The sequence below is a fragment of the Canariomyces notabilis genome (genome assembly GCF_033297395.1).
Source record: "Canariomyces notabilis strain CBS 508.74 unplaced genomic scaffold N656scaffold_32, whole genome shotgun sequence".
NCBI classification, from domain to species: Eukaryota; Fungi; Ascomycota; class Sordariomycetes; order Sordariales; family Chaetomiaceae; genus Canariomyces; species Canariomyces notabilis.
In genome coordinates, this window is record NW_027041854.1 from 196,707 (window position 1) to 220,182 (window position 23,476).

At 56.3% G+C, this 23,476-nt stretch overlaps 8 protein-coding genes across 8 annotated transcripts; 6 read left to right on the top strand and 2 right to left on the bottom strand.

The window, feature by feature from the left end:
* The first annotated feature begins 211 nt into the window (after positions 1-211).
* N656DRAFT_739892 (histone acetyltransferase-like protein) lies at positions 212-2,325 on the top strand. Its single transcript, XM_064812790.1, has 2 exons — positions 212-547; positions 604-2,325. The coding sequence occupies exons 1-2, from the start codon at positions 462-464 to the stop codon at positions 2,036-2,038; spliced, it is 1,521 nt and encodes a 506-aa protein (XP_064666020.1). The 5' UTR covers positions 212-461; the 3' UTR covers positions 2,039-2,325.
* An 82-nt stretch (positions 2,326-2,407) lies between these two features.
* N656DRAFT_761492 (MCM-domain-containing protein) lies at positions 2,408-5,886 on the top strand. Its single transcript, XM_064813242.1, has 3 exons — positions 2,408-2,824; positions 2,893-5,350; positions 5,412-5,886. The coding sequence occupies exons 1-3, from the start codon at positions 2,547-2,549 to the stop codon at positions 5,541-5,543; spliced, it is 2,868 nt and encodes a 955-aa protein (XP_064666021.1). The 5' UTR covers positions 2,408-2,546; the 3' UTR covers positions 5,544-5,886.
* Positions 5,795-6,581, top strand: N656DRAFT_771827 (uncharacterized protein; the record flags this gene model as incomplete). The annotated part of the gene is made up of 5 exons (XM_064813889.1): positions 5,795-5,987; positions 6,116-6,318; positions 6,371-6,433; positions 6,481-6,504; positions 6,546-6,581. 5 exons carry the CDS (start codon positions 5,795-5,797, stop codon positions 6,579-6,581), a joined length of 519 nt encoding a protein of 172 aa, XP_064666022.1.
* Positions 6,582-6,601: 20 nt separating this feature from the next.
* Positions 6,602-9,410, bottom strand: N656DRAFT_430123 (carbohydrate esterase family 4 protein). Its single transcript, XM_064809624.1, has 3 exons — positions 9,088-9,410; positions 8,601-9,017; positions 6,602-8,541 (listed from the first exon to the last, which is right to left on the bottom strand). Exons 1-3 carry the CDS (start codon positions 9,230-9,232, stop codon positions 6,695-6,697), a joined length of 2,409 nt encoding a protein of 802 aa, XP_064666023.1. The 5' UTR covers positions 9,233-9,410; the 3' UTR covers positions 6,602-6,694.
* Positions 9,411-11,388: 1,978 nt separating this feature from the next.
* Positions 11,389-14,272, top strand: N656DRAFT_784209 (uncharacterized protein). Its single transcript, XM_064816118.1, has one exon. It carries the CDS (start codon positions 11,685-11,687, stop codon positions 14,130-14,132), a length of 2,448 nt encoding a protein of 815 aa, XP_064666024.1. The 5' UTR covers positions 11,389-11,684; the 3' UTR covers positions 14,133-14,272.
* A 96-nt stretch (positions 14,273-14,368) lies between these two features.
* N656DRAFT_784210 (uncharacterized protein) lies at positions 14,369-16,778 on the top strand. The gene is made up of 3 exons (XM_064816119.1): positions 14,369-14,838; positions 14,911-16,247; positions 16,356-16,778. Exons 1-3 carry the CDS (start codon positions 14,786-14,788, stop codon positions 16,361-16,363), a joined length of 1,398 nt encoding a protein of 465 aa, XP_064666025.1. The 5' UTR covers positions 14,369-14,785; the 3' UTR covers positions 16,364-16,778.
* On the bottom strand, positions 16,235-18,172 carry N656DRAFT_739906 (DNA repair protein rad18). Its single transcript, XM_064812791.1, has 2 exons — positions 17,424-18,172; positions 16,235-17,365 (listed from the first exon to the last, which is right to left on the bottom strand). The coding sequence occupies exons 1-2, from the start codon at positions 17,944-17,946 to the stop codon at positions 16,488-16,490; spliced, it is 1,401 nt and encodes a 466-aa protein (XP_064666026.1). The 5' UTR covers positions 17,947-18,172; the 3' UTR covers positions 16,235-16,487.
* Positions 18,173-18,343: 171 nt separating this feature from the next.
* Positions 18,344-23,047, top strand: N656DRAFT_784212 (uncharacterized protein). The gene is made up of 3 exons (XM_064816120.1): positions 18,344-18,759; positions 18,817-18,907; positions 18,965-23,047. The coding sequence occupies exons 1-3, from the start codon at positions 18,584-18,586 to the stop codon at positions 22,766-22,768; spliced, it is 4,071 nt and encodes a 1,356-aa protein (XP_064666027.1). The 5' UTR covers positions 18,344-18,583; the 3' UTR covers positions 22,769-23,047.
* The last annotated feature ends 429 nt before the right edge of the window (positions 23,048-23,476 follow it).

Below are 23,476 nucleotides of genomic sequence, written 5' to 3' on the forward strand. Positions count from 1 at the left end.
TCCTCAATTTGTATAGGGCTTGTTAAGGGACCCTCGCAGGGAGTCCAATTATTTCCTTAGACGTTTTTTTTTGGGCGTCTAGGAAGAAATGTAGGTCTGTCATGTACCGGATGGATGCCTACCCAAATTGGGTTAGGATCTGTCCTAGCCAATACACGCACAGGCCCAATTACTGTCATGACAGGACACACTTCAATCCTAATCCTGGATGCCCGGCGCGAAGCGCCCTACGACCACAAAAAAGGTCTGATTCTGAGATAAATTCATTGCGTGCCTGGGGTGCCATCAAGGTATCAGGCCCACTTTTTCTGGCATGTGAAGACCTACCTTAGCCAGGCGTTATCGTAGATTACCGTTCAGCGGAGCTTTGCATTTGCCCCTCCTACATCAAACATGCAACAGCACCTCTGTTCGGCAGACACGATTTCATCAATATAACACCCCAGCCATCAGATTGTATCATGAGTCCCAACGGCGCAAATGGAGACGCCATTGTTGGTTCGGATGGACCAAGGCAGAAAGGCAAAGCCACCCCGGACACCCTCAAGTAGGTTGCATGTAGAATGCTTTCAGTCACGAAGTCTGGCTAATAATAACCTTCAGAGTCGGATGCATAGCCCTTGTCACAAAGGACGGGCAGCTCCGTCGCGCCGAAATTCTAAGCATAAAGGAGACCAAGAGCGGGCGGCAGTTCTACTGCAATTTCGACAATTTCAACAAGCGCTTAGACGAATGGGTACCTATCTCCCGGATCGACTTTGAGCAGGACGTCGAGTGGCCGAATCCGGAAAAGGATAAGCAAAAGGACGGAAAGAGTAAGAAGACAGCGTCTGCAGTATCGAAGAAGTCGCAACCGTCCAAGAAGGCACAGAAGAAGGTGGGCAAGAGAGAACAGTCTGTCGCATCCGAAGGCCAAACGCCACATCCGTGGACAGAATTTGTCGAGTCTCAGCAACGGGGCAAGACCCCCAAAGTTGAAGATGGCGATGACAAAGCGAATGCGAGCTTGGAAATTGGGGGCACGCCCGGCATAGGACCTGACGAGATGGAGCTAGACGAGGACGAGACACCCGCGAGCGCTGCGAAGAAGGAGCACACGCATCCGTTCAGTCGGGAACAGGAAATCGAAAAGCTACGGACTTCGGGCTCCATGACGCAAAACCCTGCCGAGATCGCCCGCATAAGGAACATTTCGAAAGTGGAATTTGGGCGATATGTCCTGTTCCCTTGGTACTTTTCTCCCTATCCTGAGGTATTCAGCCAGGAAGACTGCATCTTCATATGCGAGTTCTGCCTGAGCTACTATGGCAGTCTCAAGTCATTTACACGACATCGGATGAAATGTACGCTCCAGCACCCACCAGGCAACGAGATCTATAGGGACGATTTTATATCCTTCTTCGAGATTGACGGCAGACGGCAACGGACGTGGTGCCGAAACCTGTGTCTCCTCTCGAAAATGTTTCTCGATCACAAGACGCTCTACTACGACGTTGACCCTTTCCTCTTTTACGTCATGACGTCGAGGGACGAGAAAGGGAATCACATCATTGGCTACTTTTCGAAGGAGAAGGAAAGCACGGATGGATACAATGTTGCGTGTATCCTGACGCTGCCCCAGTACCAGAGAAAGGGGTACGGCCGGTTGTTGATTCAGTTCTCGTACGAGCTGTCCAAGATAGAGGGCAAGCTCGGGTCGCCAGAGAAGCCGCTCTCAGATTTGGGTCTTCTGAGTTACAGGCAGTACTGGTCCGAGAACATTATTGACCTGTTGCTTGGGTATAGTGAGCGTGAGGAAAAGTGCACGATTGAGGGGATCGCTACAGCGCTCGCCATGACGACCCAAGATGTGGAGCATACGCTTCAGGCACTCAAGATGCAAGTCTACCACAAGGGAGAGCACAAGATTGTGATACCAGAGAAGTTGATCCAACAGAGGGAGAAGTCGAGGGCGAAGCAGAAACGGCTGATTGACCCGGAACGGATCCAGTGGAAGCCGCCGGTGTTCACGGCATCTAGCAGGACGTGGGGATGGTAACATAAGCTTGACTACTTTCAATACCAAGGATGAATGTGTACAATACAGTGGTGTACAATACATACGGATATGGCAGCATCTAGCTAGGGCGTCTGGTGGCAGAGTTGGTAATGGTAGCGGAACGGCTTCATTTTGGCTTTCAACCTGAGCTTTTTTTTGCTCTTCCCGCTTCTAGGTTTGTTTTCTCCCTCGAATGCACGAAATCGTGTAATTGCCTCGAGGCATTGATTCACCGCATAGGGGGCATACTTGTATCGCTATCTCTAACTCTCTATGCAGTTGACTGCCATTATGCATTTAGCGGAGCAATTAAACTTGGCCCACTTTCGCGTCTCACGTCGCGTAAATGTGTTTAGCCACGCGTTTTCTCGCGTTTCATTGACCTATCGGACTGTCTGCCCTGTGACTGATAACTTCTTCTGCTGTCAAACCCACTTTCCTTAGCTACCTCAATCACCACCCACTGCTGTCTCGTCAACGCAGGCTGTGAGAGACAGGCTCATTCGCAATGGCGACACCAATGGAGGCTTCCAGCGACGCTGGATTTATGACATCGGATGGACCCTCGAGAAACCCACGGCCACGCCAAGGTCCCAGTTCCTCGAGCGGGCGGCCTGGTGCGCCGCCTTCTGAGAGCCTCGGTGGGCTTAGTGACGGGGAAGGTGAAGGGTTTGCCGACGATCAGGTTCCTGTCCGTGCCAGACCTACGGATCCCGCCAGTATCCCCAGGGTCGAGGACAAGATCGGCCTCATCATCCAGGAGCATTTTGAGGCCTTCATTGAAGGGTGGGTGGCCATGGCCGTTTAAGGTGTCTAAGTTGTCCCTTTGTTTCTGACCAGCATTTTGATTGTAGGTACGTTGAGGTTCCCATGGCTTCCGGGCAGCCGACATCAAGCGCTGTGACGACCGACAAATACTACGTCGCCCAGATCCACGGCATGCGAACGCACCAATTGTCAACCTTCTACGTGGACTACAAGCACCTCGAGATCTGGAACAATGGATCCCTGGCCTCGGCCGTTATGGAGGCATACTACCGCTTCCTGCCGTTTCTCACGGCTGCGCTGCACAATATGATTGCCAAGTACGAACCTCGGTATTTCCGGGAGCATCGCCAGCCGACCTCCTCTAGCCAGCACCACACATCAAGCGGCAGCAACATGGGCTCAGCGAGTCAGAGCGAGCTCAGCAGCAAGACGGCCAACCAGCAGACCGATAAGCTGTTCGCTATTGCCTTCTACAACCTGCCCCTGGTTTCGCGTGTGCGCGCGTTGCGAGCTAGAAATGTCGGGCAGCTGCTCTCCATCAGCGGCACCGTCACAAGGACATCCGAAGTCCGGCCCGAGCTGGCTCTGGCCACTTTTGTCTGCGAGGCCTGCTTCAGCGTGGTTCCTGACGTGGAACAGACCTTCCGCTACACGGAACCGACTCAATGCCCCAACGCTACGTGCCAAAACCGAACCGCATGGCGGCTCGACATCCGGCGGAGCACCTTTGTCGACTGGCAGAAGGTGCGCATCCAGGAGAACAGCAATGAGATCCCCACAGGGAGCATGCCTCGGACCATGGACGTCATCCTTCGCGGCGAGTTGGTTGACCGGGCAAAGGCGGGAGAGAAATGCATCTTCACGGGCGCCTTGATCGTCGTTCCGGACGTCAGCCAGCTTGGTCTGCCTGGTCTTCGCAGGGTGGCCGTCCGAGACGACCGCGGAGCCGATGCGGGGGGCAGCGGCGTGACTGGGCTCAAAGCCCTCGGCGTTCGCGACCTGACCTATCGTCTGGCTTTCCTCGCGTGCATGGTGACTCCGGATGTGTCGTCCATTGGTGCGTCCGGCGAGGCACAGATTGTCGACATCATTGGGTCTCTGACCGGGAGTGCCGCCGTTGAGACCGCCGAGACCATCAAGGAGCTCCAGGATGCAGTGCTGACGTCGTACACACAAGACGAGATCCACGACCTCCGTGCCATGGTGCACAGCGACCATATCTACGCAAGGCTGGTGCAGTCGCTCGCGCCGATGGTGTACGGTCACGAAATCGTCAAGAAGGGTCTGCTGCTGCAGTTGCTCGGCGGTGTGAGTAAAAACACGGCAGAGGGGATGCAGCTCCGCGGTGATATCAACGTCTGCATCGTCGGCGACCCTTCGACATCCAAGTCGCAGTTCCTCAAATATATCTGCAACTTCGCACCCCGGGCCGTCTACACCTCGGGCAAGGCGTCATCCGCTGCCGGTCTCACCGCGGCTGTGGTCAAGGACGAGGAGACGGGCGAGTTCACCATCGAGGCGGGCGCACTTATGCTCGCCGACAACGGCATCTGCTGCATTGACGAGTTCGACAAGATGGACATTGCCGACCAGGTAGCCATCCACGAAGCCATGGAGCAGCAGACCATATCCATCGCCAAGGCGGGCATCCAGGCGACACTCAACGCGCGGACGTCGATCCTGGCGGCCGCAAACCCCGTCGGCGGGCGGTACAATCGGAAGACAACGCTGCGGGCCAACATCAACATGAGCGCTCCCATCATGTCGCGGTTCGACCTCTTTTTCGTCATTCTGGACGAGTGCAACGAGCAAGTCGACCGCCACCTAGCCGAGCACATTGTCGGCATCCACCAGATGCGCGACGCGGCCGTGACGCCCGAGTTCTCGACCGAGCAGCTGCAGCGGTACATACGCTTCGCGCGCACCTTCCGGCCCGAGTTCACCGACGAGGCCAAGGAGGTGCTGGTGCAGCGGTACAAGGACCTGCGCGCCGACGACGCCCAGGGCGGCGTCGGCAGGAACAGCTACCGCATCACGGTCCGTCAGCTTGAGAGCATGATCCGCCTGTCCGAGGCCATCGCCAAGGCCAATTGTGTGGAGGATATCACGCCGGATTTTGTCAATGAGGCGTACAACCTGCTCCGGCAGAGCATCATCTCTGTTGAGCACGACGACGTCGATGTAGATGACGAGGATGAGGACTTGAACGGCGCGACTGCTGATGCCCCCGCTGCCGCCGCCGCCGACGCGGATGGCGACTCCCCAATGGCCGAGGACGGCGAGCAAGCCGACCGTCAACGGTCGCGGTCGGCTGCGCCCCAACAGCGGGAGAAGCAGACCATCTCGTACGACAAGTACATCAGCATTGTCAATATGTTGGTGTCGCGTGTCGCCGAGGACGAGGCGACGGGCAGCGGGGAGGGTATCGAGGGCGGTGCGTTGGTGGAATGGTATCTTGAGCAGAAGGAAGATGAGCTTCAGAGCGAGGAGGACTACAATGCCGAGATGGCACTGGCGAAGAAAGTGCTGAAGAAGATGGTCAAGGTGAGATTTTAGCCTCCATTTCGCTGCCCCTTTTGTTGAGGATAAATACTGACGTTAGCAGGACAACATACTCATGGCCATCCGCGGGCAAGGCCTAGCAGCCGGGGATGACAATGCTGGGGAGGGCAGTTCGGCACAGGCGGCGCGGGTTGTCTACGTGGTGCACCCGAATTGCGCGCTAGAGGAGTACTGAGATGGGAATGGTAATGTATCCGTATAGACGGGGGACATACAAATGGGTTATTTAGTACGGCATTGCTAGTCAGCAAACGGGCGTAACTATGGGTCTGTTTTCGTTATGGTTACGGTCTGAAACGGGGTGTTTACACACTGGATCTGGGACGGAAGACGGAGTATGGCGAAGTGTGCGAATACTTTTGGTCTGTTGGGATTTTGTTGGTATAAGAAGTTTAATGCTTTCGCATCCTTGGGCGAAGAATCGAGATGCTCCGCCTGTTTCCGTTCGCATTTACCATCGCACAACATAGGTATCATCATGGCGCCCTGAGTACGGCCCCCGGGAACACAACCGGTCTGTTCTGTCCAATCACTGCTTCCACCCCCAACGCCCTCCAACAACTGAGCTGTGGCATCAATGCTATACCTAGTATTATGGCCGAACTTGATGGGACACTTGGTATGTCCATAGCTTTGAAAGAATGGAGCAGGCCAACTATATCGCGCTCAACCCTCCTGCTACAAGCACCTCGCCAAGTCAAACACCAGCTATCACCCCCTAGAAAGACTATATAAATGCTGACACAGGCCATCCTGAGGAGCCATCTCAAGGCTCACCTCGGGAGTCTCCTACCCAAGACCGTTCTGCTGCCCATCCTGCCTGCTACTGTCAACCACGGCTGCAATCCGTCATGGAGCCGACTTATAATAGGAAACAGGCTGGCTGCCTGCTACTGGTCAATCACGGGCTGAAATCCACTCCATCATGGAGTCGAGTCCAACTATGGAAGGTAACAGGAAACCCTGTCTACTATCATAAGTTGGATCCATGACGGATTGCAGTCCGTGGTTGACAGTAGCTGGCAGGATGGGCAGCTGAATGGTCTTGGGTATGAGCCTCCTGAGGTGAGCCTTTTTTTATTTTTATCTTATTCATTCATCTTTTTGCATAGCCTCCCGAAGTCTATCTCCTTGCTGTAAGTATAGTTGTGGGTTGGGACACTTAGATGGCTACTAGCTGAGGTTACTTTCAAAAGATCTCATTATCCCCTGATATATGTACTTTTTCCACTATCATGACTCTTTCACCGAAATCATTTACACACCAAAGCATCCCACCATACGTGAAAACGACGGTATCACGGGTCCGTTTCGTCCCATGCTCACTTACAAAGGCGGCGCCTTCGGATCCTCCATGCACTGATCAACCCGCATAAGCTGCTTGCCCGTGGCTTTGGCCAGCCGGATGAACTCGGGCAGGTACTCAACCGTCGAGTTGTACAGGTAGTGCATGACGAGCAGGTTGCCCCCCTTTGCGACGTCGCGCTTGAAGGCGTCGAGTTGCTTCTCGGGCGTGTCGCTCTGCGCCCAGATCCAGTCCTCGACGTCGATGCTCCACCCCACAATGTACGGGTTGGGGTCGTTCAGGGCGGCGGCCAGGCGCTGGCGCATGCGGGCGCCCTCGGTGCCGAAGGGCGGGCGGAAGTAGTTTGTGGTGGTGTACGGCGCGCCGGCGCCGTTGAAGGCCTGCCGCACGGCGCCAATGTCGTTGTTGTACTCCCAGTCGATGCTGGCCGTGTCCGGCAGCCCTTCCATGGGCGGGTGCGTGTACGAGTGCATCGCGATCTGGTGGCCGCGCGCGGCCATGTCCTTGTACGCGGCGGCCAGCCCGTTGGAGGTGTCCAGCAGCGGTAGCCCGACTGTGAAGAAGGTCACGGGAATGTCGGCCTGCTTGATGATGTCCATGACCCGCTTGGCGTACTTGGGGTCGCCGTCGTCAATGGCGAAGGCGAATGAGTTGGGCCGCGTGCACGCAAAGACGAGCTTGCCGGATGCCAGCTTGCTTGGGACGGTCCAGCGGGCAGGGACCGCGTTGACAATCTCCATCTTGGTAATGGTAGTGGGCTCAGTGCTGTAGAAGCCCTTGAGGGTGAAGCCGATGACGCGGGTCAGGTCGACGTTGAAGTGGTTGATGGGCATGTAGATGTCGGTGGCCGTGGCGTACCGTGCCGCTTCGAGGGAGTCCCACGTCTCGGGAAACGGTGCGATGTTCGCATTGCAGCGTGAATTGTGCTGCTGCAGGGCGACACTGAACTTGTTGCTTCCGGAGTAGGCAATGTGGAGGTAGGCGCCGGCGTAGGCGCTCAGGTCGGCGCACGTGTCTGTCAACTGCGTGTTCCAGCTCAAGTCGGAGTCGTTGGTGCGGATCGTCATGAGCCTGTTGCCGAAGGTGACGGTCATGCCCTCCTCGCCGCCGTGCCACTGTCCCAGCGCGTTCGTGGTAGCGTCATCAAACTGATCAATCACGAAGCCCGACACATTGGGAGCCGACACGCGCGTCGTCGAACGTGTAACGATGGGCGCCGTCGGCGTGGCGGCCGCAGGAGTGTAGTCAGTGGCAGTAGAGCCGCAGTAGAAGGACATGGGGCCAAAGACAGCGGCGGTGTTGAAGTTGGAGAAGTAAATCATGTCAAGTTTGGTCGTGTCCACACCGGTGAAGACGGAAAAGGGGAACCAATACAGCCTCTCGGTTCCGTCAAAAGTCCATTTCAGTTGTGCCGTCGTCATGGTTACTGTGCTGGCAGTACCGGAACCGCATGTGCGGTAGTATGAGAGCGTCACAGAAAAGGTTGTGCCTCGTGCGGCCCTAATCCGCATCGAGATACCGCCGTAACGGTTGCTCACATTTATACAACCAAACTGGCTGTAAAAGTACGAGTCGGTGTTTCTCGGGCTGAGGAGCAGCCTTCCGTTGCTCACCACGACCGAAGCCATGGATCCGTCATCACTCGAGGGTTGATTCATGGCATTGTAGCCCAGGAATGTGAGGCGTGACTGAGATGCCCAGTCGTCGATCAGCAGGTTGTTTGAGCAAGTGGCCGGTTGGGATGTTATAACTGGCGAACTGGTCGTTGTCCTGGTCGTTATCCTGGTCGATGTTGTCCGGCCTGTTGTTGTCCTGACTGTTGACCTCGTTGTTGTCGTCGTCGGTATGACAGATCTTGTTGACACAGCTGCCACATGTCAGATCGGAAAGGCAGAGGGACAGGATCTTAGTGAGGAAACAACATACTAGTCGTAGGGCTGACGGCCACCTCGCCGCAGATAAGCGTGATATTGCCAACCGACCACTGCACGCCGGTCTGCGAGAAGCCTGACCATGCCAGGCCGACAATGGCGTCGTAGTTTGGATCGTTATCGAAGCCTATGAGCGGCAGCGTGACTGTCTGACGCTGGCCCGTCAGGTCGCTGATGATGTTATACGAGCTTCTGAAGGCTCCGGTGTTGCCGTTGGCGCAGCTATCCGTCGTCTGCAACTCCACTGCGAACGAACCGCCACGCGGCCCCTGGACGGTGAACTGAATGCCCCCGTAGCCATTGGTTACGGCTTGCTGGCATTCGAACGACTCGTAAAAGTACGAGCCGTCGTCTTTGGGAATGAAGATGACCTGGCCCGCAGAGCCGGCAATCGCCGTCATGGATCCATCATCTATCCAGCGGCCCGTCAGTTCAGCCTTATTTTTCTGTGATGGGGAACCACGATAAACCAGCTTACTTACCTCCGTTGGGCCAGTCAAGATTGTTCACGCCGCTGGTCCATTTGGTAAAGTTGTCAATGACAAGGTTGGACGAACAGGCGGCGTGGGCCACCGAGGCGGCCCATAGACCAGCAAGCCCGGTTACAATTCTGCGATCAAGCAACATGACAAGCAAGCAGCCGACTGACCGGAGAGCATGGATCCCCTGAGGGGAGACTGAAGTCCGCCGACAGAGGGAGTTATATGTACTAGTACCTGGCAGTGTCTAGAGCAAGCCGAACCGACTCCCGGCAGTTGACTGCATATACGATGCGCGGAGCAACCATGGCTTCTGCTGGGGGAACCAGAGACAACTTCTGGAGCTGGCCTGGCCGCTCAACCCAACACAAGGGAAGCATTTGAGTGGCTTCTGTTTATAGGGCTTACGCCATGTGCAGGCATTGTGCTGCCGAGCGCAATTAAGTAGCTGCGGGTGAAAGAGGGGATAAATACACGGGGACGCGGGACAGTGGCCTCGCTAACATGAGCCCGGTAGGACCCCAGGATTCTGGGCTGGGGGATCGAAGCGAAGCCGGAAAGGCTAGAAACTTAGTCGAGCAAGTGGGAAAAGAGAGTTGTTTCGTCGTGGAGTGCAGGCCAAGATCAATTTACCACCCGCTTGCCTCGAGAGCTGAATGGGTGGATTTGATGGAGATGTAGCACGACTGTAGACTGCATGGGCTAGAAAACGGCCATTACACCCCTCCCATAGGAGACCTCGAGTCGAGCCAGGAATAACGCGCGTGTGCTCCGGAGTACAGACCAACGAGGGTATCGATAGAAAGACACCGCATATAACTTAGGCGGATGGCAGCCTCCAGCAAATATACATGTAGAGTAGTGTATAGTGGAGGGTCCGATATCCGAAGAGAAGGTGTGGAGAAATAGTCCGGCCACCCTGTCACGGCAGCCAAAGGCTTGGCCTGCAGATCCGGCATTGCCAAGTGGCCGGGGTCCGGGGCGCCGGGCGACCTTCGCATCAGTGACCGATGCGGCTAAGGCAGCCGAGTCGATATATCCCTGTTAAGTCTATAGGGTAGATGGAACTGCGTTCCAGAAAGGACGTTCAGAAATGCTGATAGGTTAGGCCAACCGCTCAACCGCTCAACCGTTCTTGTTTGCGACCTGTTGTGACGGGCGAAGATATGCTCCATCCTTCGACATTCTCATTCGTACGACGTAGCCGAGCTTATCCTGTTCGCGCTGTGTCATCCCATCAGGTCATTGTTCGCAGATCCAACGTTACTTCCGTAACCTAATGTTCAAGTGGTCGCAAATACTGGTATTCAGCCGAGGTGGCTAATGTTGAATGCAATTTTCGCCGGCAACCTGTGCGGCTCAATCGTATTTTTCGACAGGCTCGGCAAATCTGCATTATTCAACCCATGGGGACGGGTGTTCCTGAGCAGTCTCCACCTGACTTGGCTGTCGATATGCTAAGGGTATTGGAAGATGATGTGCGACTTCCAGGGTTTCTGACCGGCTCTCCGGCTTTGGCCTCCGTCGACAGGTGTAGCCAAACTTCCGGACCTGCATGCTTGTCTTCTGGGCTACAATCATGGTTCTGCAGCCCAAGACGGCATAGAAAGAGGTTTGTCGTCAGCTACCCGGATTGCCCGGCAGCATGAGAGCACCAGTGATGGGCCCAGTCCAGAAACAGAGAGCCAATAATAAATACCAGACGAAACCTAGCCGCTCTTTTCTCCTTGCCTTCGAAAGGGGAAGGGTTGTATCGACGACCACCTACGGAGTATGTAGTTGGACGCGAAAATCGTCTTGCTTGATTGGCACTTCCCGATCGTGACGGCGCTCTCACCACTTTGCTTAGCGAGCCTGATGTTCTGTCCTTGACAGGCTGTGATGGCATCGTGCTTCCGAGGTATCATGCCGGAAGATCTGACCAGACAACATTTCACTCTCGGTTGTCTTTGTTACTCCAAAGTCCAAACCTCACGGAGTTGAGCCCAGTAAATGTTCAGAATCCATTGCGTGTGTGGCATTCCGGGAATTGGAAGTCCCTCTTGATCATCTTGCTCATAATAAGTATTCGACTGCAAACTAGGAACATACCCGGGTGTTCTCGTGTGGGAACTGAGATTAGTAACTCTGGATCTTCGAGATCGATGTAAGAGGCCTGTGGTTGTTGAATCGCGTCATAGCTCCAAGCGTCGGACGCTGCGCTGCCGTTTTTAAAAGCCCCACCACGCGATAGCAGCGCTACCTTATTGGTCCACTGCCCCGGCAGATCTTGGCCCTGTAATGCGAAGATTCCACAACTGAAGACAGGGAGGCGCTGGTGCAAAGACACGACCGACAGCGCCATCGTTCTCCGACTAGCCACAGCAAACGTCTCGGTGACAGCAATCCAAGTCCAAACACCGCCCAGTGTATTGTATGTACAATATTACATTCAGCAATAACGAGGTTGTTTCGCTTGCCACCAATGCTCCATACTACCCGGACAAATCCCCGACCGTGAGCTGTCACTGCCCGAAACCACTCCGAAGCCGGTCCACCACGAGACGGACGGGACCTCCACAAACCTTAACCTATTCCCATTCCTCCTCGTTGAACACCCCATGCAGCGCCCCGAAGATGCCCACCTCAACTCCGAAGTCCAGCCTCTCCCCCTGGCAGCCTCGGCGTCCTCCCTAAACACCAACCTCCGCCTCCAAAAAGCCCGCCATACCCTGCCCCCCGACGCCCACCCCCTAGCGCAGTCCGAAGCCTCGCTTCCGTCCACCACCCTCCCATTCCGCGACCGCCGCTCCAACCCCCCTGGCGCCGCGGCCGCCTCCCTCTTCCGCTCAACCCTCATAGGAGGAGCCACCCCGCCCGGCTCGCCGAGGTCCGCCTCCCCCGCCCGCTCGCCCGCCCGCACCTCGACCACACCAACCCCGCTCACTGGCTCCATCTTCGGCGGCGCGGGGCCGTTCAGTAAACAGTCGCTGCTCGACACCGACGCCGTCGGCAACCCGGGCGATCCGCTGAACCTTATACTCAAGAGCTTCGTGCCGCACGTGGCGATCCACGCGTCGGAGGACGCCGACGGGCTGGTGCGGGAAAAGGGCTTTGCGGGGGGCCTGTGGGAGCTGTTGCGTCCCTTTGGGGAGCGCGTGCAGGGCAAGGTCTCCATTAGGGACAGCAACGGCGTGGCGAGGAGCTGGGAGGACTTTACGGTGCGGTTTACGAGGTTCGGGGCGGACGCGGCCGAGGAGCCGGAGCCCTTTATTGGCGGTGGCGGGGGGACCGTGGCGGCGGCGGCGGCGAACGGGCAATCGGTGAGGGTTGCCGGCGACAGCCTGATCGCGCAGGTTGAGACGGTGGTGGAGAGACACCTGAGATATGCCGAGGAGGCCCACGTGGCGACGACGGCAATGACGGCGCTGCCGTCACCGACGACTACGATGTCCACGACACGAGAAAGGGGGCTGGACTCCAACGCTACATCCCCGTACTATGCGCTCTATCTCCGACGGTTGCTGTCCGGGATCCCGCTGGCGTGCCACGAATCGTTTGCCCATCCCGTGGCGTGTGTAATGGCCATTAGCTCGAGGAACCAGGCGCCTATCGAGGCGCTTCACAGGTTGTACAAGGAAACGACCCAGGGCGAGCGGAGGTTGCCGGTCTGGGTTGATGGTGACTATTTACGGTATTATGTTTTAATCCACGACGAAGAGAATGGCGACATTACCAAGTCCATGGCCTTGTTTGATCAGATGAAGCGGAATTTTGGTTTACACTGCCACATGCTGCGGCTTCGCAGCTCGCAGAGCGCCGAGACTGACGACGACAGCATACCCCTTCCCCGGAGCGACTGGATGACCCCGTCCGAAGAGCTGGCGGATATTGAGGAGAGTGATACTCGGGAGGATTTTGAAGACCCTACGAGATACATCTTTGAGTCGGACGCTACGGCAATACGGACTTTTGTGCGGGAAATGGTTACGCAATCCGTGGTTCCCACCATGGAACGGAGCGTTTCGGTGTGGAATGACCAGGTGGCATCACGGCGGCGGGGCATCAGCGGGCGGTTCATGAGCCTTTCGAAAAGATGGGCCTTTGGCAGTTCAAGCCGCAGCTCATCTGGGGGGCCCGCGAGCTCGTCGAGCAACTATGACGTGCGAGGTTTCTATCGGCCCGACAGCCCCGAAGCGATCATGCGAAGACTGGCGGATTTTGCATTTATGCTGAGGGATTGGAAGCTCGCCATGTCAACTTATGACCTCTTACGCACCGATTTCCAGAACGATAAAGCATGGAAATACCATGCGGCGGCTAATGAGATGGCCGCCCTAGCGCTCCTCATCATGCCGCAAAACATGTCTTCCAAGACACGCATCGAGACCATCAATCAGATGCTTGAGCAAGCCTTCTACTCATACTACACTCGGTGCAACTCTCTGTACGGCGCCGTGCGGTGCATCGTGCTGGCGCTGGAATTGTTGCGCCTCAGGGGCGGCTCTGGGATAGACGAGGCTGTGCGGTGGGGCATCAGGCTGCTGGAGTCGAGCTTGATGGGCACGGTTGGCGACGCCTTGCTCAAGGAACGTATGGCGATTTGCTACGCTTCCAAGCAAGGAGCCGGATCACAGGCTTGGGGCAGCAGGAGGCGCAAATCCGCGTTGTGGAGCGTGCTTAGCGCTGAGGCCTGGGTCACACAGGCAAAGTACGTCCAGGCGCAGAAGTGTCTGAACGAAGCACGGAAAATGTACGCACTGCTTCCAGGCGAATGTGGCGTGCAAAACTTTGCGGTGGCTAGCGACTTCTTGGCACACCTGAATGACCAAGTCAAGGAAGGATTGGGACTGGGCATGGCATGGAGAGACCACATGGGGGATGAGCACGCCGAGCCGGAGCTACTGGTTGATGAAGAGAGTGAGACTCTAGACAACAGGAGGTCACGGAGAACTAGCATTATAAATCCGGTGGGAGGTGGCTCTGCCGGCCTGGAATCAGCACCGTTGAATCCGCTGAAGCCAGTTGAAGATGGGAGTGACACATCTCGGAAGGACGGGTTTGGTTAAGGGAATGGGGCGAAGCATTCCCCTATGGCCGATATTGCTTTGATAGAAACCACAAGATAGACAAGGCGGCAAGGCAGGGACACGCATGGACGGGCGTTAGGATTGGGCCATCAACAATCTAATCAAAAGGTATGATTAATGCTTCCCACTTCATAAGTTCATGCTCGCCTACCTAGCACCAGCCTGAAAAGACCCCTAGCCTACAGGTCAAGTTAGCTCCCGAAAGGCCGGTGCCCCGCCATCCATGCCTGCCGGCCGGGACACGCTGATAAGATAAAGAAAGCCCCTGTCACGCACCTACCCTAGGCTCGGCTTTCACGTCATTGTTTGAAGGCGCCAGTCATCATCGCCCAACCATCGCGGTCCTTGTCTACCGATAGAATTGCTTCAAGGACATATCTGTTCGCTGAGAGCCAGCCGTTGCTGCCTAGCCGCGTCTTGCCTAGCCATAAATGTTTCCAGTTGCGCTGCGCAAGTTTATCGATTGAATGAACCGCGTCTGTTGGCACGCTCGCCCTATGCAGATGCAGTGGGAGGACCTGCCCGCCGTCGGTGCCTTTTAACTCTTTGCAGTTGACACCGACAGCAACCTTGTTGATACCGCGGTACATTCTTCATCCCCATATATCACACGCGTCCACATCCCCGAAATAATGAGCCAATCACTTGTAGACTACCTCGTGGAAAACGAGCCTGCTTTCAGGAAGTGAGTCGATCAACCCTTCGACAAGCTGCTGCACATTTTCCCAATCTGCTGACGCGTGGATCATCCGTTCAGATCCCGTCTAGGGGCTCTTTACTCCGACTTCCAAACCCAGCGGACGCTCAACCCAGACGGCTACCAAGCGAACGTGTCGGCATGGCGCAGGGCGCTTGCCCGCATTGTCCGATCAGGCCTTGCCCCGGGGAGGCTGGCGGGCGCGCCTGACTTGTTCGTCCTCCATTCCGACGAGCAACTGCTCCGCGCGCTCGAATCGAAGCAATACGGCAGGCCGCTCGCACTGGGCGCCGTCGTGCGCGAGGCGATCGCCGCAAAGGACCTCATACCGCTCAGCCAGTTTCTGGCCGCCAAGGATAGCATCTACCACCGGTCCTGGTCCGTGTGGAATCTCGCGGCTTGGACCATGAAGCAGCTCGGCGTGGCGGATATGCTGAAGAGTGATAGATTGCAGCCGGGCCAGTTCGTCGTGGTGGCCAATGTGGAGGAGGCGGGCAAGGCCTTTGGGGAGAGGAACGGGGCAGCAGCAGCCACACACAGTCGCCTCGAGCGGACATTTTCCAAGTCGCACTTTTACAGGACGTTCAATGATCAACTCCTAGACGGAAAGCAAATCTCGGAAACAGACATGGAGGTGCTGCTCAAGTTCTTATCGCGCGACAAGGGGCTAATTCTGTACGACGGATCTACGGTCAAGATCAAGGCACCTGGCGTGCAAGAGGCGGCTGCCATTACAGACGAGGACGTCTCCATCGCGCAGCTGAAGGAGCTGCTCGCCTCCTTGACGCACCAAACGGTTCTGCTCGGGAAGCGGCTTGAGGAGCTCACCGTCACGGCCAAGCAAGCCGTGGCGAAGAACAACCGCGTTGCCGCCATGGCGGCCCTCAAGTCCAAGAAACTGACCGAGTCCACGCTGGAGCGGCGATTCGCAACGGTCAACCAGTTGGAGGAAGTAGCGGCCAAGATAGAGCAGGCGTCAGACAATGTGCAGCTTGTCCGAGTCATGGAGTCGAGCGGCGAGGCGCTGCGTAGCTTATACGCGCAGACGGGCGGCGTCGAGCGCGTTGATGAGGTGGTGGGTCGCCTCCGCGAGCAGATGGCCGCCACGGACGAGGTTGGCAGCATCCTCGCCGAGTCTGCCGGTACCGAGGTGGTCGATGAGGCCGAGATTGAGGACGAGATAGCAGCCCTAGAACTTGAGGAGAGGCGCAAGGTGGAAGAGGCCGAGAGGGCGGTCCGTGAGGCCGAACAGGCAAGAGAAGCGGAGGAGACGCGCAGGCGGCTCGAAGCTGTTGAGAAGGTGCCCGCGGATGTGCAACCTAGCCGGGGCGAGCGAGAGAAGGGGAAGGAGAAAGAGCAAGCCCCAGAGACCAAGACGGAGATAGAGGATATGATGAGTACGATGTCCCTGGAGGAACGTCCAGAGGTGCAGGCCTCTTAAGGGAACCACCATCCCACATGGTTCTGTTTAGGGCAAATGGCACAGCTGCTGATTTCATTCTTAGTGCATTAGAAACAAATTCCACCTAATCCATTGAGCACACAGACGCCACTTCCACAAAGCCCTTTTCTGGGGACGGGTGTAGCAAGTTTGCGCAGGGCCCGGTAGAACCCAGCATATACCTCACCAAGCAAATTTACTGTGGTACCTGCTCATCTGCATTCTCAATACATGGAGGTAAGTCTTCCGGCTTCTTGGACAGGCTTATGCTGTCGGGTGGTAGATCTCTTGCAAGCATTGCCGCTGGGTCTTCATGGATGCCAATGCTACCTTCGTGCGAGTGTTTGAGCCCTTCTCTGCTCCTGGAAGGCGAGCAAGTGAGGTCAACAACGGTTGCTGTGGGCAACTGCGGCGAGGATTGTGCCGGCGGACCACCACTCCCCTCCCCTTCGTCTTGTGCCAAAATTGGTTCCTTTGACGCTTTTTCGGACTCGTTGGTCTCCAAAGCTTTCTGCCCGCCATTGTTTCTTGTCCTACGTGCGCTTGCGATTAGATCCTTGAACGAAGCGCCATGCTTCGCGGCCCAAGCCGCCCCATCAAAGTCCTTGTCCTTAATCTGCGCTCCCGTGTTCGCTGCCCTCGACGTGGTCGGGGCTCGGCTGCCCACCGTTCGTTCCCAGATTTCGAGGTCGTGCAGGAGTTCACTGCGCTTTTTTGGTTTTGCCGAGTCGCAGTTGGCGTTCCAAAGCGTTACCCACTCCTGATGCCTCCGCTCCAACATCAGCCGAGAACCGCTTGTAGAGAGCCCCAACTCAGCCATCTTCTTGCGAAGGGCTGTGTCTTTGAGCATTGAGTATGCCAATGCAGGGAGCCGCTCGGGAGGTTTTGTCCGGGATGGCGAATTGGGGAAATATGCCCGAACAGACGGGACACTATAGCCGCCGCGACTGTTGGACGCGGATGTTGAGGCATTCTGCGGCTGTGGAGTTCCGGAACATGTGGTATCAATGTGCTTGTCGACTTGCCAGGGCTTCATTCGGGCCCAGCATATCGGACACGCGGCAAGGCCGTCGTCTGGAAAGAACAAAGTCAGTTCAAGCTTGGGCTAGGATCAAGACTAATGTCGACATACCGGGCTCGGGTTCATAATCCCCAGTGTCGTTGTCCTCAGGCATGTCAATCTCATCTCGCACGATTGTGGCTGTTGCTTCGGCCGCTTTCAACTTGCTGGACCTTGTAGTCATTCGGGGCCGCTTATTTTCATGCAACTCCTCCTCTGATCCTTCCATATCACCAGCTTTTCTCTTTGGAGAGCCCGACGATGATATGTCAGCCCGGGTCCTAGCAAATCGCAGCAAGGCTTCTCGTGAGTGGACGAGGGCGTCGACAGCCTCTTCCACCGCCCAGTTTTTTCGCAACTTAGACTCCTGGTCAAGCGCCCTACAAAGCGGGCATTTCCCGTCGACCGAGAGACAGCGCCGGATACATAATGAACAGAATGTGTGGCTGCATGAGGTGAGCATTGGCGAGTTGTAGAAGTCCTTGCAGACATGGCAGCGGAGGGCCTGCTCCACGGCCATGAGACCTGAAAGAGGTGTACCCAGCCAATCGGTCGAGTCAGGGATGTCGAATGCTTCGCTGGTCATGGCGTCCATTTTCTGGCAGAAGAAAAGAGGACTCGCTCAGGGAGTAGCAGGGAAACTTTGGTACTGCATGCCACCGTTATCCAGGGCAACTCGAATGCACTGCTACCTAGTGGAGGTAGCCGGAGTGGTGAGCCAAATTTGGGTTACCCGGCGGAGCTTGGAACGATGCCGACGGGACGCGACTTCCTCGACGACACGCGGATGCTCTCGCTGCAACTGAGTCCGATCAGGCAAGCACAGTCTTTAAAACCGGCAAGAGCACTGTCTGACAGGAACTTGAACTCGGAAGGTGGAACAGGTAGGCACGTGACTTGGCGTCAAAATGCTTCCGAAGGCCCCACCGCAAACCGTCAGCCCAGACCTTTCCAATTCGGGAGACAATCAAAACAATCCCTTTTCCCTAACCACTTTCGGTCAGCTCATCGACACACCCACAACTCCCGTCGGCTTGAATTGGCAAACCATCAATCACCCGCCAGTTCCGAAACCAAGACCTCCGGCTACAATTGATCTCCTCTACAACTCTAGCACTTATGGCATGCCGTCTTAACTAAGAAATACGGACTGATTTCGCGACCCATTTTCGGTGTCCATCGCATTCATCGTGTTTGTTTACTTTCGCCCCGAGACGAGCAAAACCACGACAATGGCGATGCGAGGTGGCCCGCGTCTCCAGGTCGGTTCGGCGGCATGGATCGCGGAAGAGAGGGACTCTGCGCTTAGCATCGCGCGCTCTGAAATCGAAGAATTCTCCTTCTCTGCGCGTAACGAGTTGGACTGGTTGAATGAACACATGGCCGAGATTTTCTCTGAAAACCAAATGTGGGTGGCGCCGTTTGGGCGATTACGCCACATTGCGTTACTGACCGAGGCCTGTAGGAACGTCGCTGAACTCTTCAAGACTCCTGGGAAACTACGCGGCAAGACTCCACGGACTGTGAGAAAGGCAAACCCTGGGAGCGTTCGCGTTGTGAGTGCTCAAGCGCATGCCGCGCGGTTGCGTCCACTGCTAATCAACCTCGCGCAGCCGTTGTCGGATGTATTCTCGGAGACACAAAAGGGAGTGCCTATTACTTTTCCGAGTCCAAATCTCACCCGCCCACAAACACCACAGTTTCAGGTGGCAGAGGACAAGCCTGAGCCGCCGGTTGCCCGCCATGATAGTCCACCCAAACCGGCCGTGGTCCGTCCTCCTCAGCCTGTGGAACCGCGAGTTCCCATCTCACTGGCGGATTCCGGCTATCATGGCAGCCAATCTCAGGACACCGTGCCCTTTGATCACTTTGACAAGTTCGACAAGGATATCGAGATGTCGGATAGCCCTGATGAAGACAAGGAGACGGCAGATCCAGAGTCATCTGTGTCGAGAGCTCCGGTGGAGCAACGGAGCCCTTCTATTGCTTCAGCCGGAATCTTTCAGTCTGCGGATGACGGCCAGACTCGACAGCCCCCAACACACGCAACAGCAAATGTTGCCCCAACCCCGTCCTCGACCATACAGCAGCCTAGCAGTCCATTTGCCTCCCGCACCCGGTTACCTGTCATGTCGCCGCGGTCACCTTCGCCGAAAAAGACCTCATCACCGCTCAGGCATTCGCCTAAGAAGTCGTCACCCCAAAAACCAGCCCCATCTGACACTCAATCAGGCTTTCCGAAGCCAGCGGAGGCCCTTAGAGATTCTACAGACAACCAGAGCGACAAAGGGGGCGACGAAGCCATTTTGGATGATGTCAGGTCTCCGTCTGACGCTTCGAGCCCCATCAGACCTATTGTGCGTACGAGCAGTATAAACTTTGCGACCTTGCCGGCTCGCGAGCCACTGGCTTCCAAGAAAAGCATTGGCGGAGCCCGCATTTCCAGGACAAGCCACCTCGACTTCAGTCGGCCCAGCTACTTCAACCGTCATACCGGAGGAAAGAGCCTTGGTAATGTCACCCGGCCAGATCTGCATCTTGACAATGATGAAATGGACGCCGATGACGATGTCACGGTCCAAAATGAAGCCAGCGTTGCGCAGACAAAGACACACACCCAGCGGCTACAGGACCAGATCAGCATGCTCGGAAAGGCACAACCCACTGGACCTAGACTGTCAAAGTCTATCGCGAGTCTTTTCCCTTCGCAGCCAGTCGTGCGGAATACACAGAACCAGACCCAGTCGGAGGCCGCATCGGCCGAGAGGTCGGCATCCCCCAAGCCAGCATCCCCCAAGCCTAAGCCGAAGCAGTCAGTGGCCGCACCTGGTGCTTTCCCTTCAGACGATGAAGATGACTGGATAGCCCCGCCCACTAAACCCGAAAAATCTTCAAGCCCACGGCCGGAGCCCTCAAAGAGACACTCCCCGAGTTTGACCCACGGGCAAGCAAACAAGGATACGGGTAGTGCGGAGTTCATGTTCCCTAAGAGCAGGCCGGCTTCACCTAGCAAGGCCGTGTTCAGCCCCAGCCGAACGCCTGGCACGCCTTCGCACAGCAAATCCGCCTCAGTCCCGGCTTTTCCAACCATAGATCAGCTCACCTCAGACATCGAGGACAATGCACTGAAGAAGACAATATCTGTATCGAATCCCACACTCTCCACAGTCGCTGAGGATGGCTGTGTCGATAATCCTCCCAAGTCTCCCACGCGGGGTTTCAGGGATAATCCTCTCAAGCAGGTCAAGCACAAGCTAACGTCTCTGCTGAAGAGTTCTAAAGGCCTGATAGTAAGCGGCGCAGCAATCAGTGCCGAGGGGAAAACATCTTTACTGCACTCTTCTTCAACAACGGGACTAGGATATCACCCGAGCCCGTCCGTTGAGTCCTTTAAGACGGCAGACAACGTCGCATACCCAGATCTCTCTCGGCAAATTTCGGCTACTTCAGCACCTCTTAGCCCGGTGCACAGCAGCAACACACGGAATACCAGAGCATCTGCCGAGAGGGAGAGACGGGAGGCCAAGGACCGGGAGAAGGAGGAGAAGGAGAAGGAGAAGGAACTCAAGGAAGCAAAACGGATGGCCGAGCAAATGGAGAAACTGGAGAAGGCTCGCGAGCTTGAACGAGAGAAGGCCCGGGTATTTAACAAAGAGCAGGAGAAGATTGCGGCCATGGAGCGGCAGGTTTCCCTCCAAAAGGAGCAAGAACGAGCCGCCCAAGCTCAGAACAAACCCCAGGATTGGCGGACCCCTGGCCCTCAGCCAAAGCGCGTCCCTAGGAGCCCGCCGAAGACGGGAAGGACAACCCCGCGGAAGACGAAGGGACAGGCTGAAGAAGACGGTATAACGACAGCAACCCTTTCAGATGAGCTTGATCTGGACATGGCAGATGCTCCATCTACCGTTCCCCCGCCTTCAATCCCACGTCCTACAACTGCATCGTCGGTCAGGACGCAGGGGAAGAGACCAGTCAAGCCCACAAAGGAAGCTCTAGCCAAGCCTAAGCAAGCGGCAACTGTCATTAGGGTGACCACCAACAGCTCTCAGCAGTCGCAGCTCCATCCTTCGAACAGTGTCCTGGCGGCAACTCTTCAGGAGACGCTGGGAGCACAGCAGCCTGCTCCGCCCAGACAGCTCAACAACAAAACGAGCCAGTCCTCTCTCCACGCAAAGCAGTCCACCCAGAGCCTCAAGAGTTCCTCGTCCAGCCGACCCAAGGCGCTTGAGCTGGCCGCCAAGCGAAAGGAACAAGAGGAACGGGAAGCGCAGCGGAAACGCGAGGCCAAACTGGAACTGGAGCGCAAGCGCACCGCCGTGAAAGAAGAACAAAAAGACCGAAAGGCAGCTCTGGTCACCAAGGCTGACATCGAAAAGGCTAAGCTGACTAAGGCACCCCCACCAGCCGTCAGATCTCAACCAACTGGGCCTCCAGAGTACAGCATTGAGGACAAGGCGAACACAAGGCCCCCCTCGCAGCTGGGCTCTTCGGCGCATCAGGAAGGTCGGCTTGTAAACACGGTTCTATCGAACACTATGAAGGCATCTTCAAAGCGACCGCTGCCGCATGACCCTCAAGAGGATGGTTCTAGATCTCAGCAGCAGCGGGCTTTGCCGTCTCTCGCGGCCAAGGACGGGAAGCGCATGCGCATGAGTGAGGAGTTCGATGAGGATATCGATATGATCGATAGCCAGCGAATCATAAAACCCCCTGTCAGGCCGTCAGGGGGTATTAAGAAGGTAAGCGAAGCTGTAAACATGGCCAAACTGGGCGCGCTGACCTTCTCTCAGGATCTGCCGACCAAGCCAGTGTACAAAGGCCATACCAATGCACCGCCCAGTGCCAGTGGGAATCTTTACCGAGCCACAGTAACGACGCAACACCTCAACCAGACCAGTATTACCCACCCACTGGAGATGGCTCAGCTATCCCAAGCCAAAATCCCCTTTGCGCAAAACTCCGGCGCACCGGGGACAACTCACAAGACACCCATCCGCCCTCCTGGAGGTGCCGTGCCCCCCAAATCTTCCAAGTCGGTTGCTCGATCGTCACCACGGTTCCCGAACGGGGAGTCGATCGAGCTGCCCGATATCCAGACGGACGACGACAGCGACGACGGCGACGCGCACTTTGAGTTTGCGGCGTGGGCGGATTCTCCGGCGCTCAAGGCGGCGCTTCTGGCGCAGGAGCGCGTGGACCCGATGCAGGTGTTTGGCCCGCCGGCGCCGCTCAACATGGAAGAGGTGTTCAACAAGAGCAGAGACCGGTGGCACAAGTTCCGGGCTCGGACCAGCAGCGCCAACTGGAGCGGGACTGACCGCCTCACCGAGGAGGATATCAAGAAGGACATGCAGGCGAGGGACAAGATGCGGCGCGAGGGCGGCTGGTCGTATGAGCTCAGTCGGGAGATGTCGTAGGTGGCTTTTGCGAGCTGCCGCTGTTGGCGTGGGAGATTGTACTATAGTATCGGATTGTCATTTTTTGGCGTTTTTTGGGGGTTCTCTCTGGGGTAGAGATTGTTGAGCATGGTTTAGGTTGAATCGCAGGGGCATCTCAGAGGTTAGAGAAGATGGTGGCCAGCATTAGAGCGATGCTGTATGCAGTCGCATCAATGGACTTGGATCTTAATTCGGTCAGAGTTTCGCGAGCGAGTTTCGGAACTCCCATGGTTTTCCAAGATGTCACCGTGATTTTTGCTGTCAATGTCACCCCCTCATGGCCCAAAAGCCTTCCGCCGTTGAGGTGTGCACACTGCACAGCTGCCGAGTTAAGAACTTGTGTGAACAGCCAACCCCTACTCACCGAACTCAGTCAGCTGAGAACGCCAGCCGGCCTCTTCGGATGTTGCTAGGTCCAGGCACGTGTTGGATCCAAATGCTGCTATCGGTTGCCTTACTTGCTTTCTAGGTATTGTACCTCAGAGTTTGGGATTTCACTCCCGGTATCTGCATGGAGCCGTCACTTGCCACAACACCACAGTACCGTACATACATACCACCAGCATGCCCCATGCAACCCTATGGCTTGTGTGCCACGGCTGCTACTTGTTCAGACCATAAGACCGGTAAGGAGGCCCGTTTGTATGGTGCGGCTGTGCTCTGGGCAGCGCTCACCGGCCCGAGGTG

Bases quoted from the DNA above. Each gene is read 5' to 3' on its own strand.
- N656DRAFT_739892 (XM_064812790.1), top strand. From the start codon at position 462: ATGAGTCCCAACGGCGCAAATGGAGACGCCATTGTTGGTTCGGATGGA. The intron at 548-603 runs GTAGGTTGCATG...AATAACCTTCAG, and splicing joins GCCACCCCGGACACCCTCAA to AGTCGGATGCATAGCCCTTG.
- N656DRAFT_784210 (XM_064816119.1), top strand. From the start codon at position 14,786: ATGAGCCAATCACTTGTAGACTACCTCGTGGAAAACGAGCCTGCTTTC. The intron at 14,839-14,910 runs GTGAGTCGATCA...TCATCCGTTCAG, and splicing joins AACGAGCCTGCTTTCAGGAA to ATCCCGTCTAGGGGCTCTTT.
- N656DRAFT_761492 (XM_064813242.1), top strand. From the start codon at position 2,547: ATGGCGACACCAATGGAGGCTTCCAGCGACGCTGGATTTATGACATCG. The intron at 2,825-2,892 runs GTGGGTGGCCAT...TTTTGATTGTAG, and splicing joins TTTGAGGCCTTCATTGAAGG to GTACGTTGAGGTTCCCATGG. The intron at 5,351-5,411 runs GTGAGATTTTAG...TGACGTTAGCAG, and splicing joins TGCTGAAGAAGATGGTCAAG to GACAACATACTCATGGCCAT.
- N656DRAFT_739906 (XM_064812791.1), bottom strand. From the start codon at position 17,946: ATGGACGCCATGACCAGCGAAGCATTCGACATCCCTGACTCGACCGAT. The intron at 17,366-17,423 runs GTATGTCGACAT...TGTTCTTTCCAG, and splicing joins GGATTATGAACCCGAGCCCG to ACGACGGCCTTGCCGCGTGT.
- N656DRAFT_784212 (XM_064816120.1), top strand. From the start codon at position 18,584: ATGGCGATGCGAGGTGGCCCGCGTCTCCAGGTCGGTTCGGCGGCATGG. The intron at 18,760-18,816 runs GTGGGTGGCGCC...CGAGGCCTGTAG, and splicing joins ATTTTCTCTGAAAACCAAAT to GAACGTCGCTGAACTCTTCA. The intron at 18,908-18,964 runs GTGAGTGCTCAA...AACCTCGCGCAG, and splicing joins ACCCTGGGAGCGTTCGCGTT to CCGTTGTCGGATGTATTCTC.
- N656DRAFT_430123 (XM_064809624.1), bottom strand. From the start codon at position 9,232: ATGTTGCTTGATCGCAGAATTGTAACCGGGCTTGCTGGTCTATGGGCC. The intron at 9,018-9,087 runs GTAAGTAAGCTG...GCCGCTGGATAG, and splicing joins TCTTGACTGGCCCAACGGAG to ATGATGGATCCATGACGGCG. The intron at 8,542-8,600 runs GTATGTTGTTTC...GACATGTGGCAG, and splicing joins GGCCGTCAGCCCTACGACTA to CTGTGTCAACAAGATCTGTC.
- N656DRAFT_784209 (XM_064816118.1), top strand. From the start codon at position 11,685: ATGCAGCGCCCCGAAGATGCCCACCTCAACTCCGAAGTCCAGCCTCTC.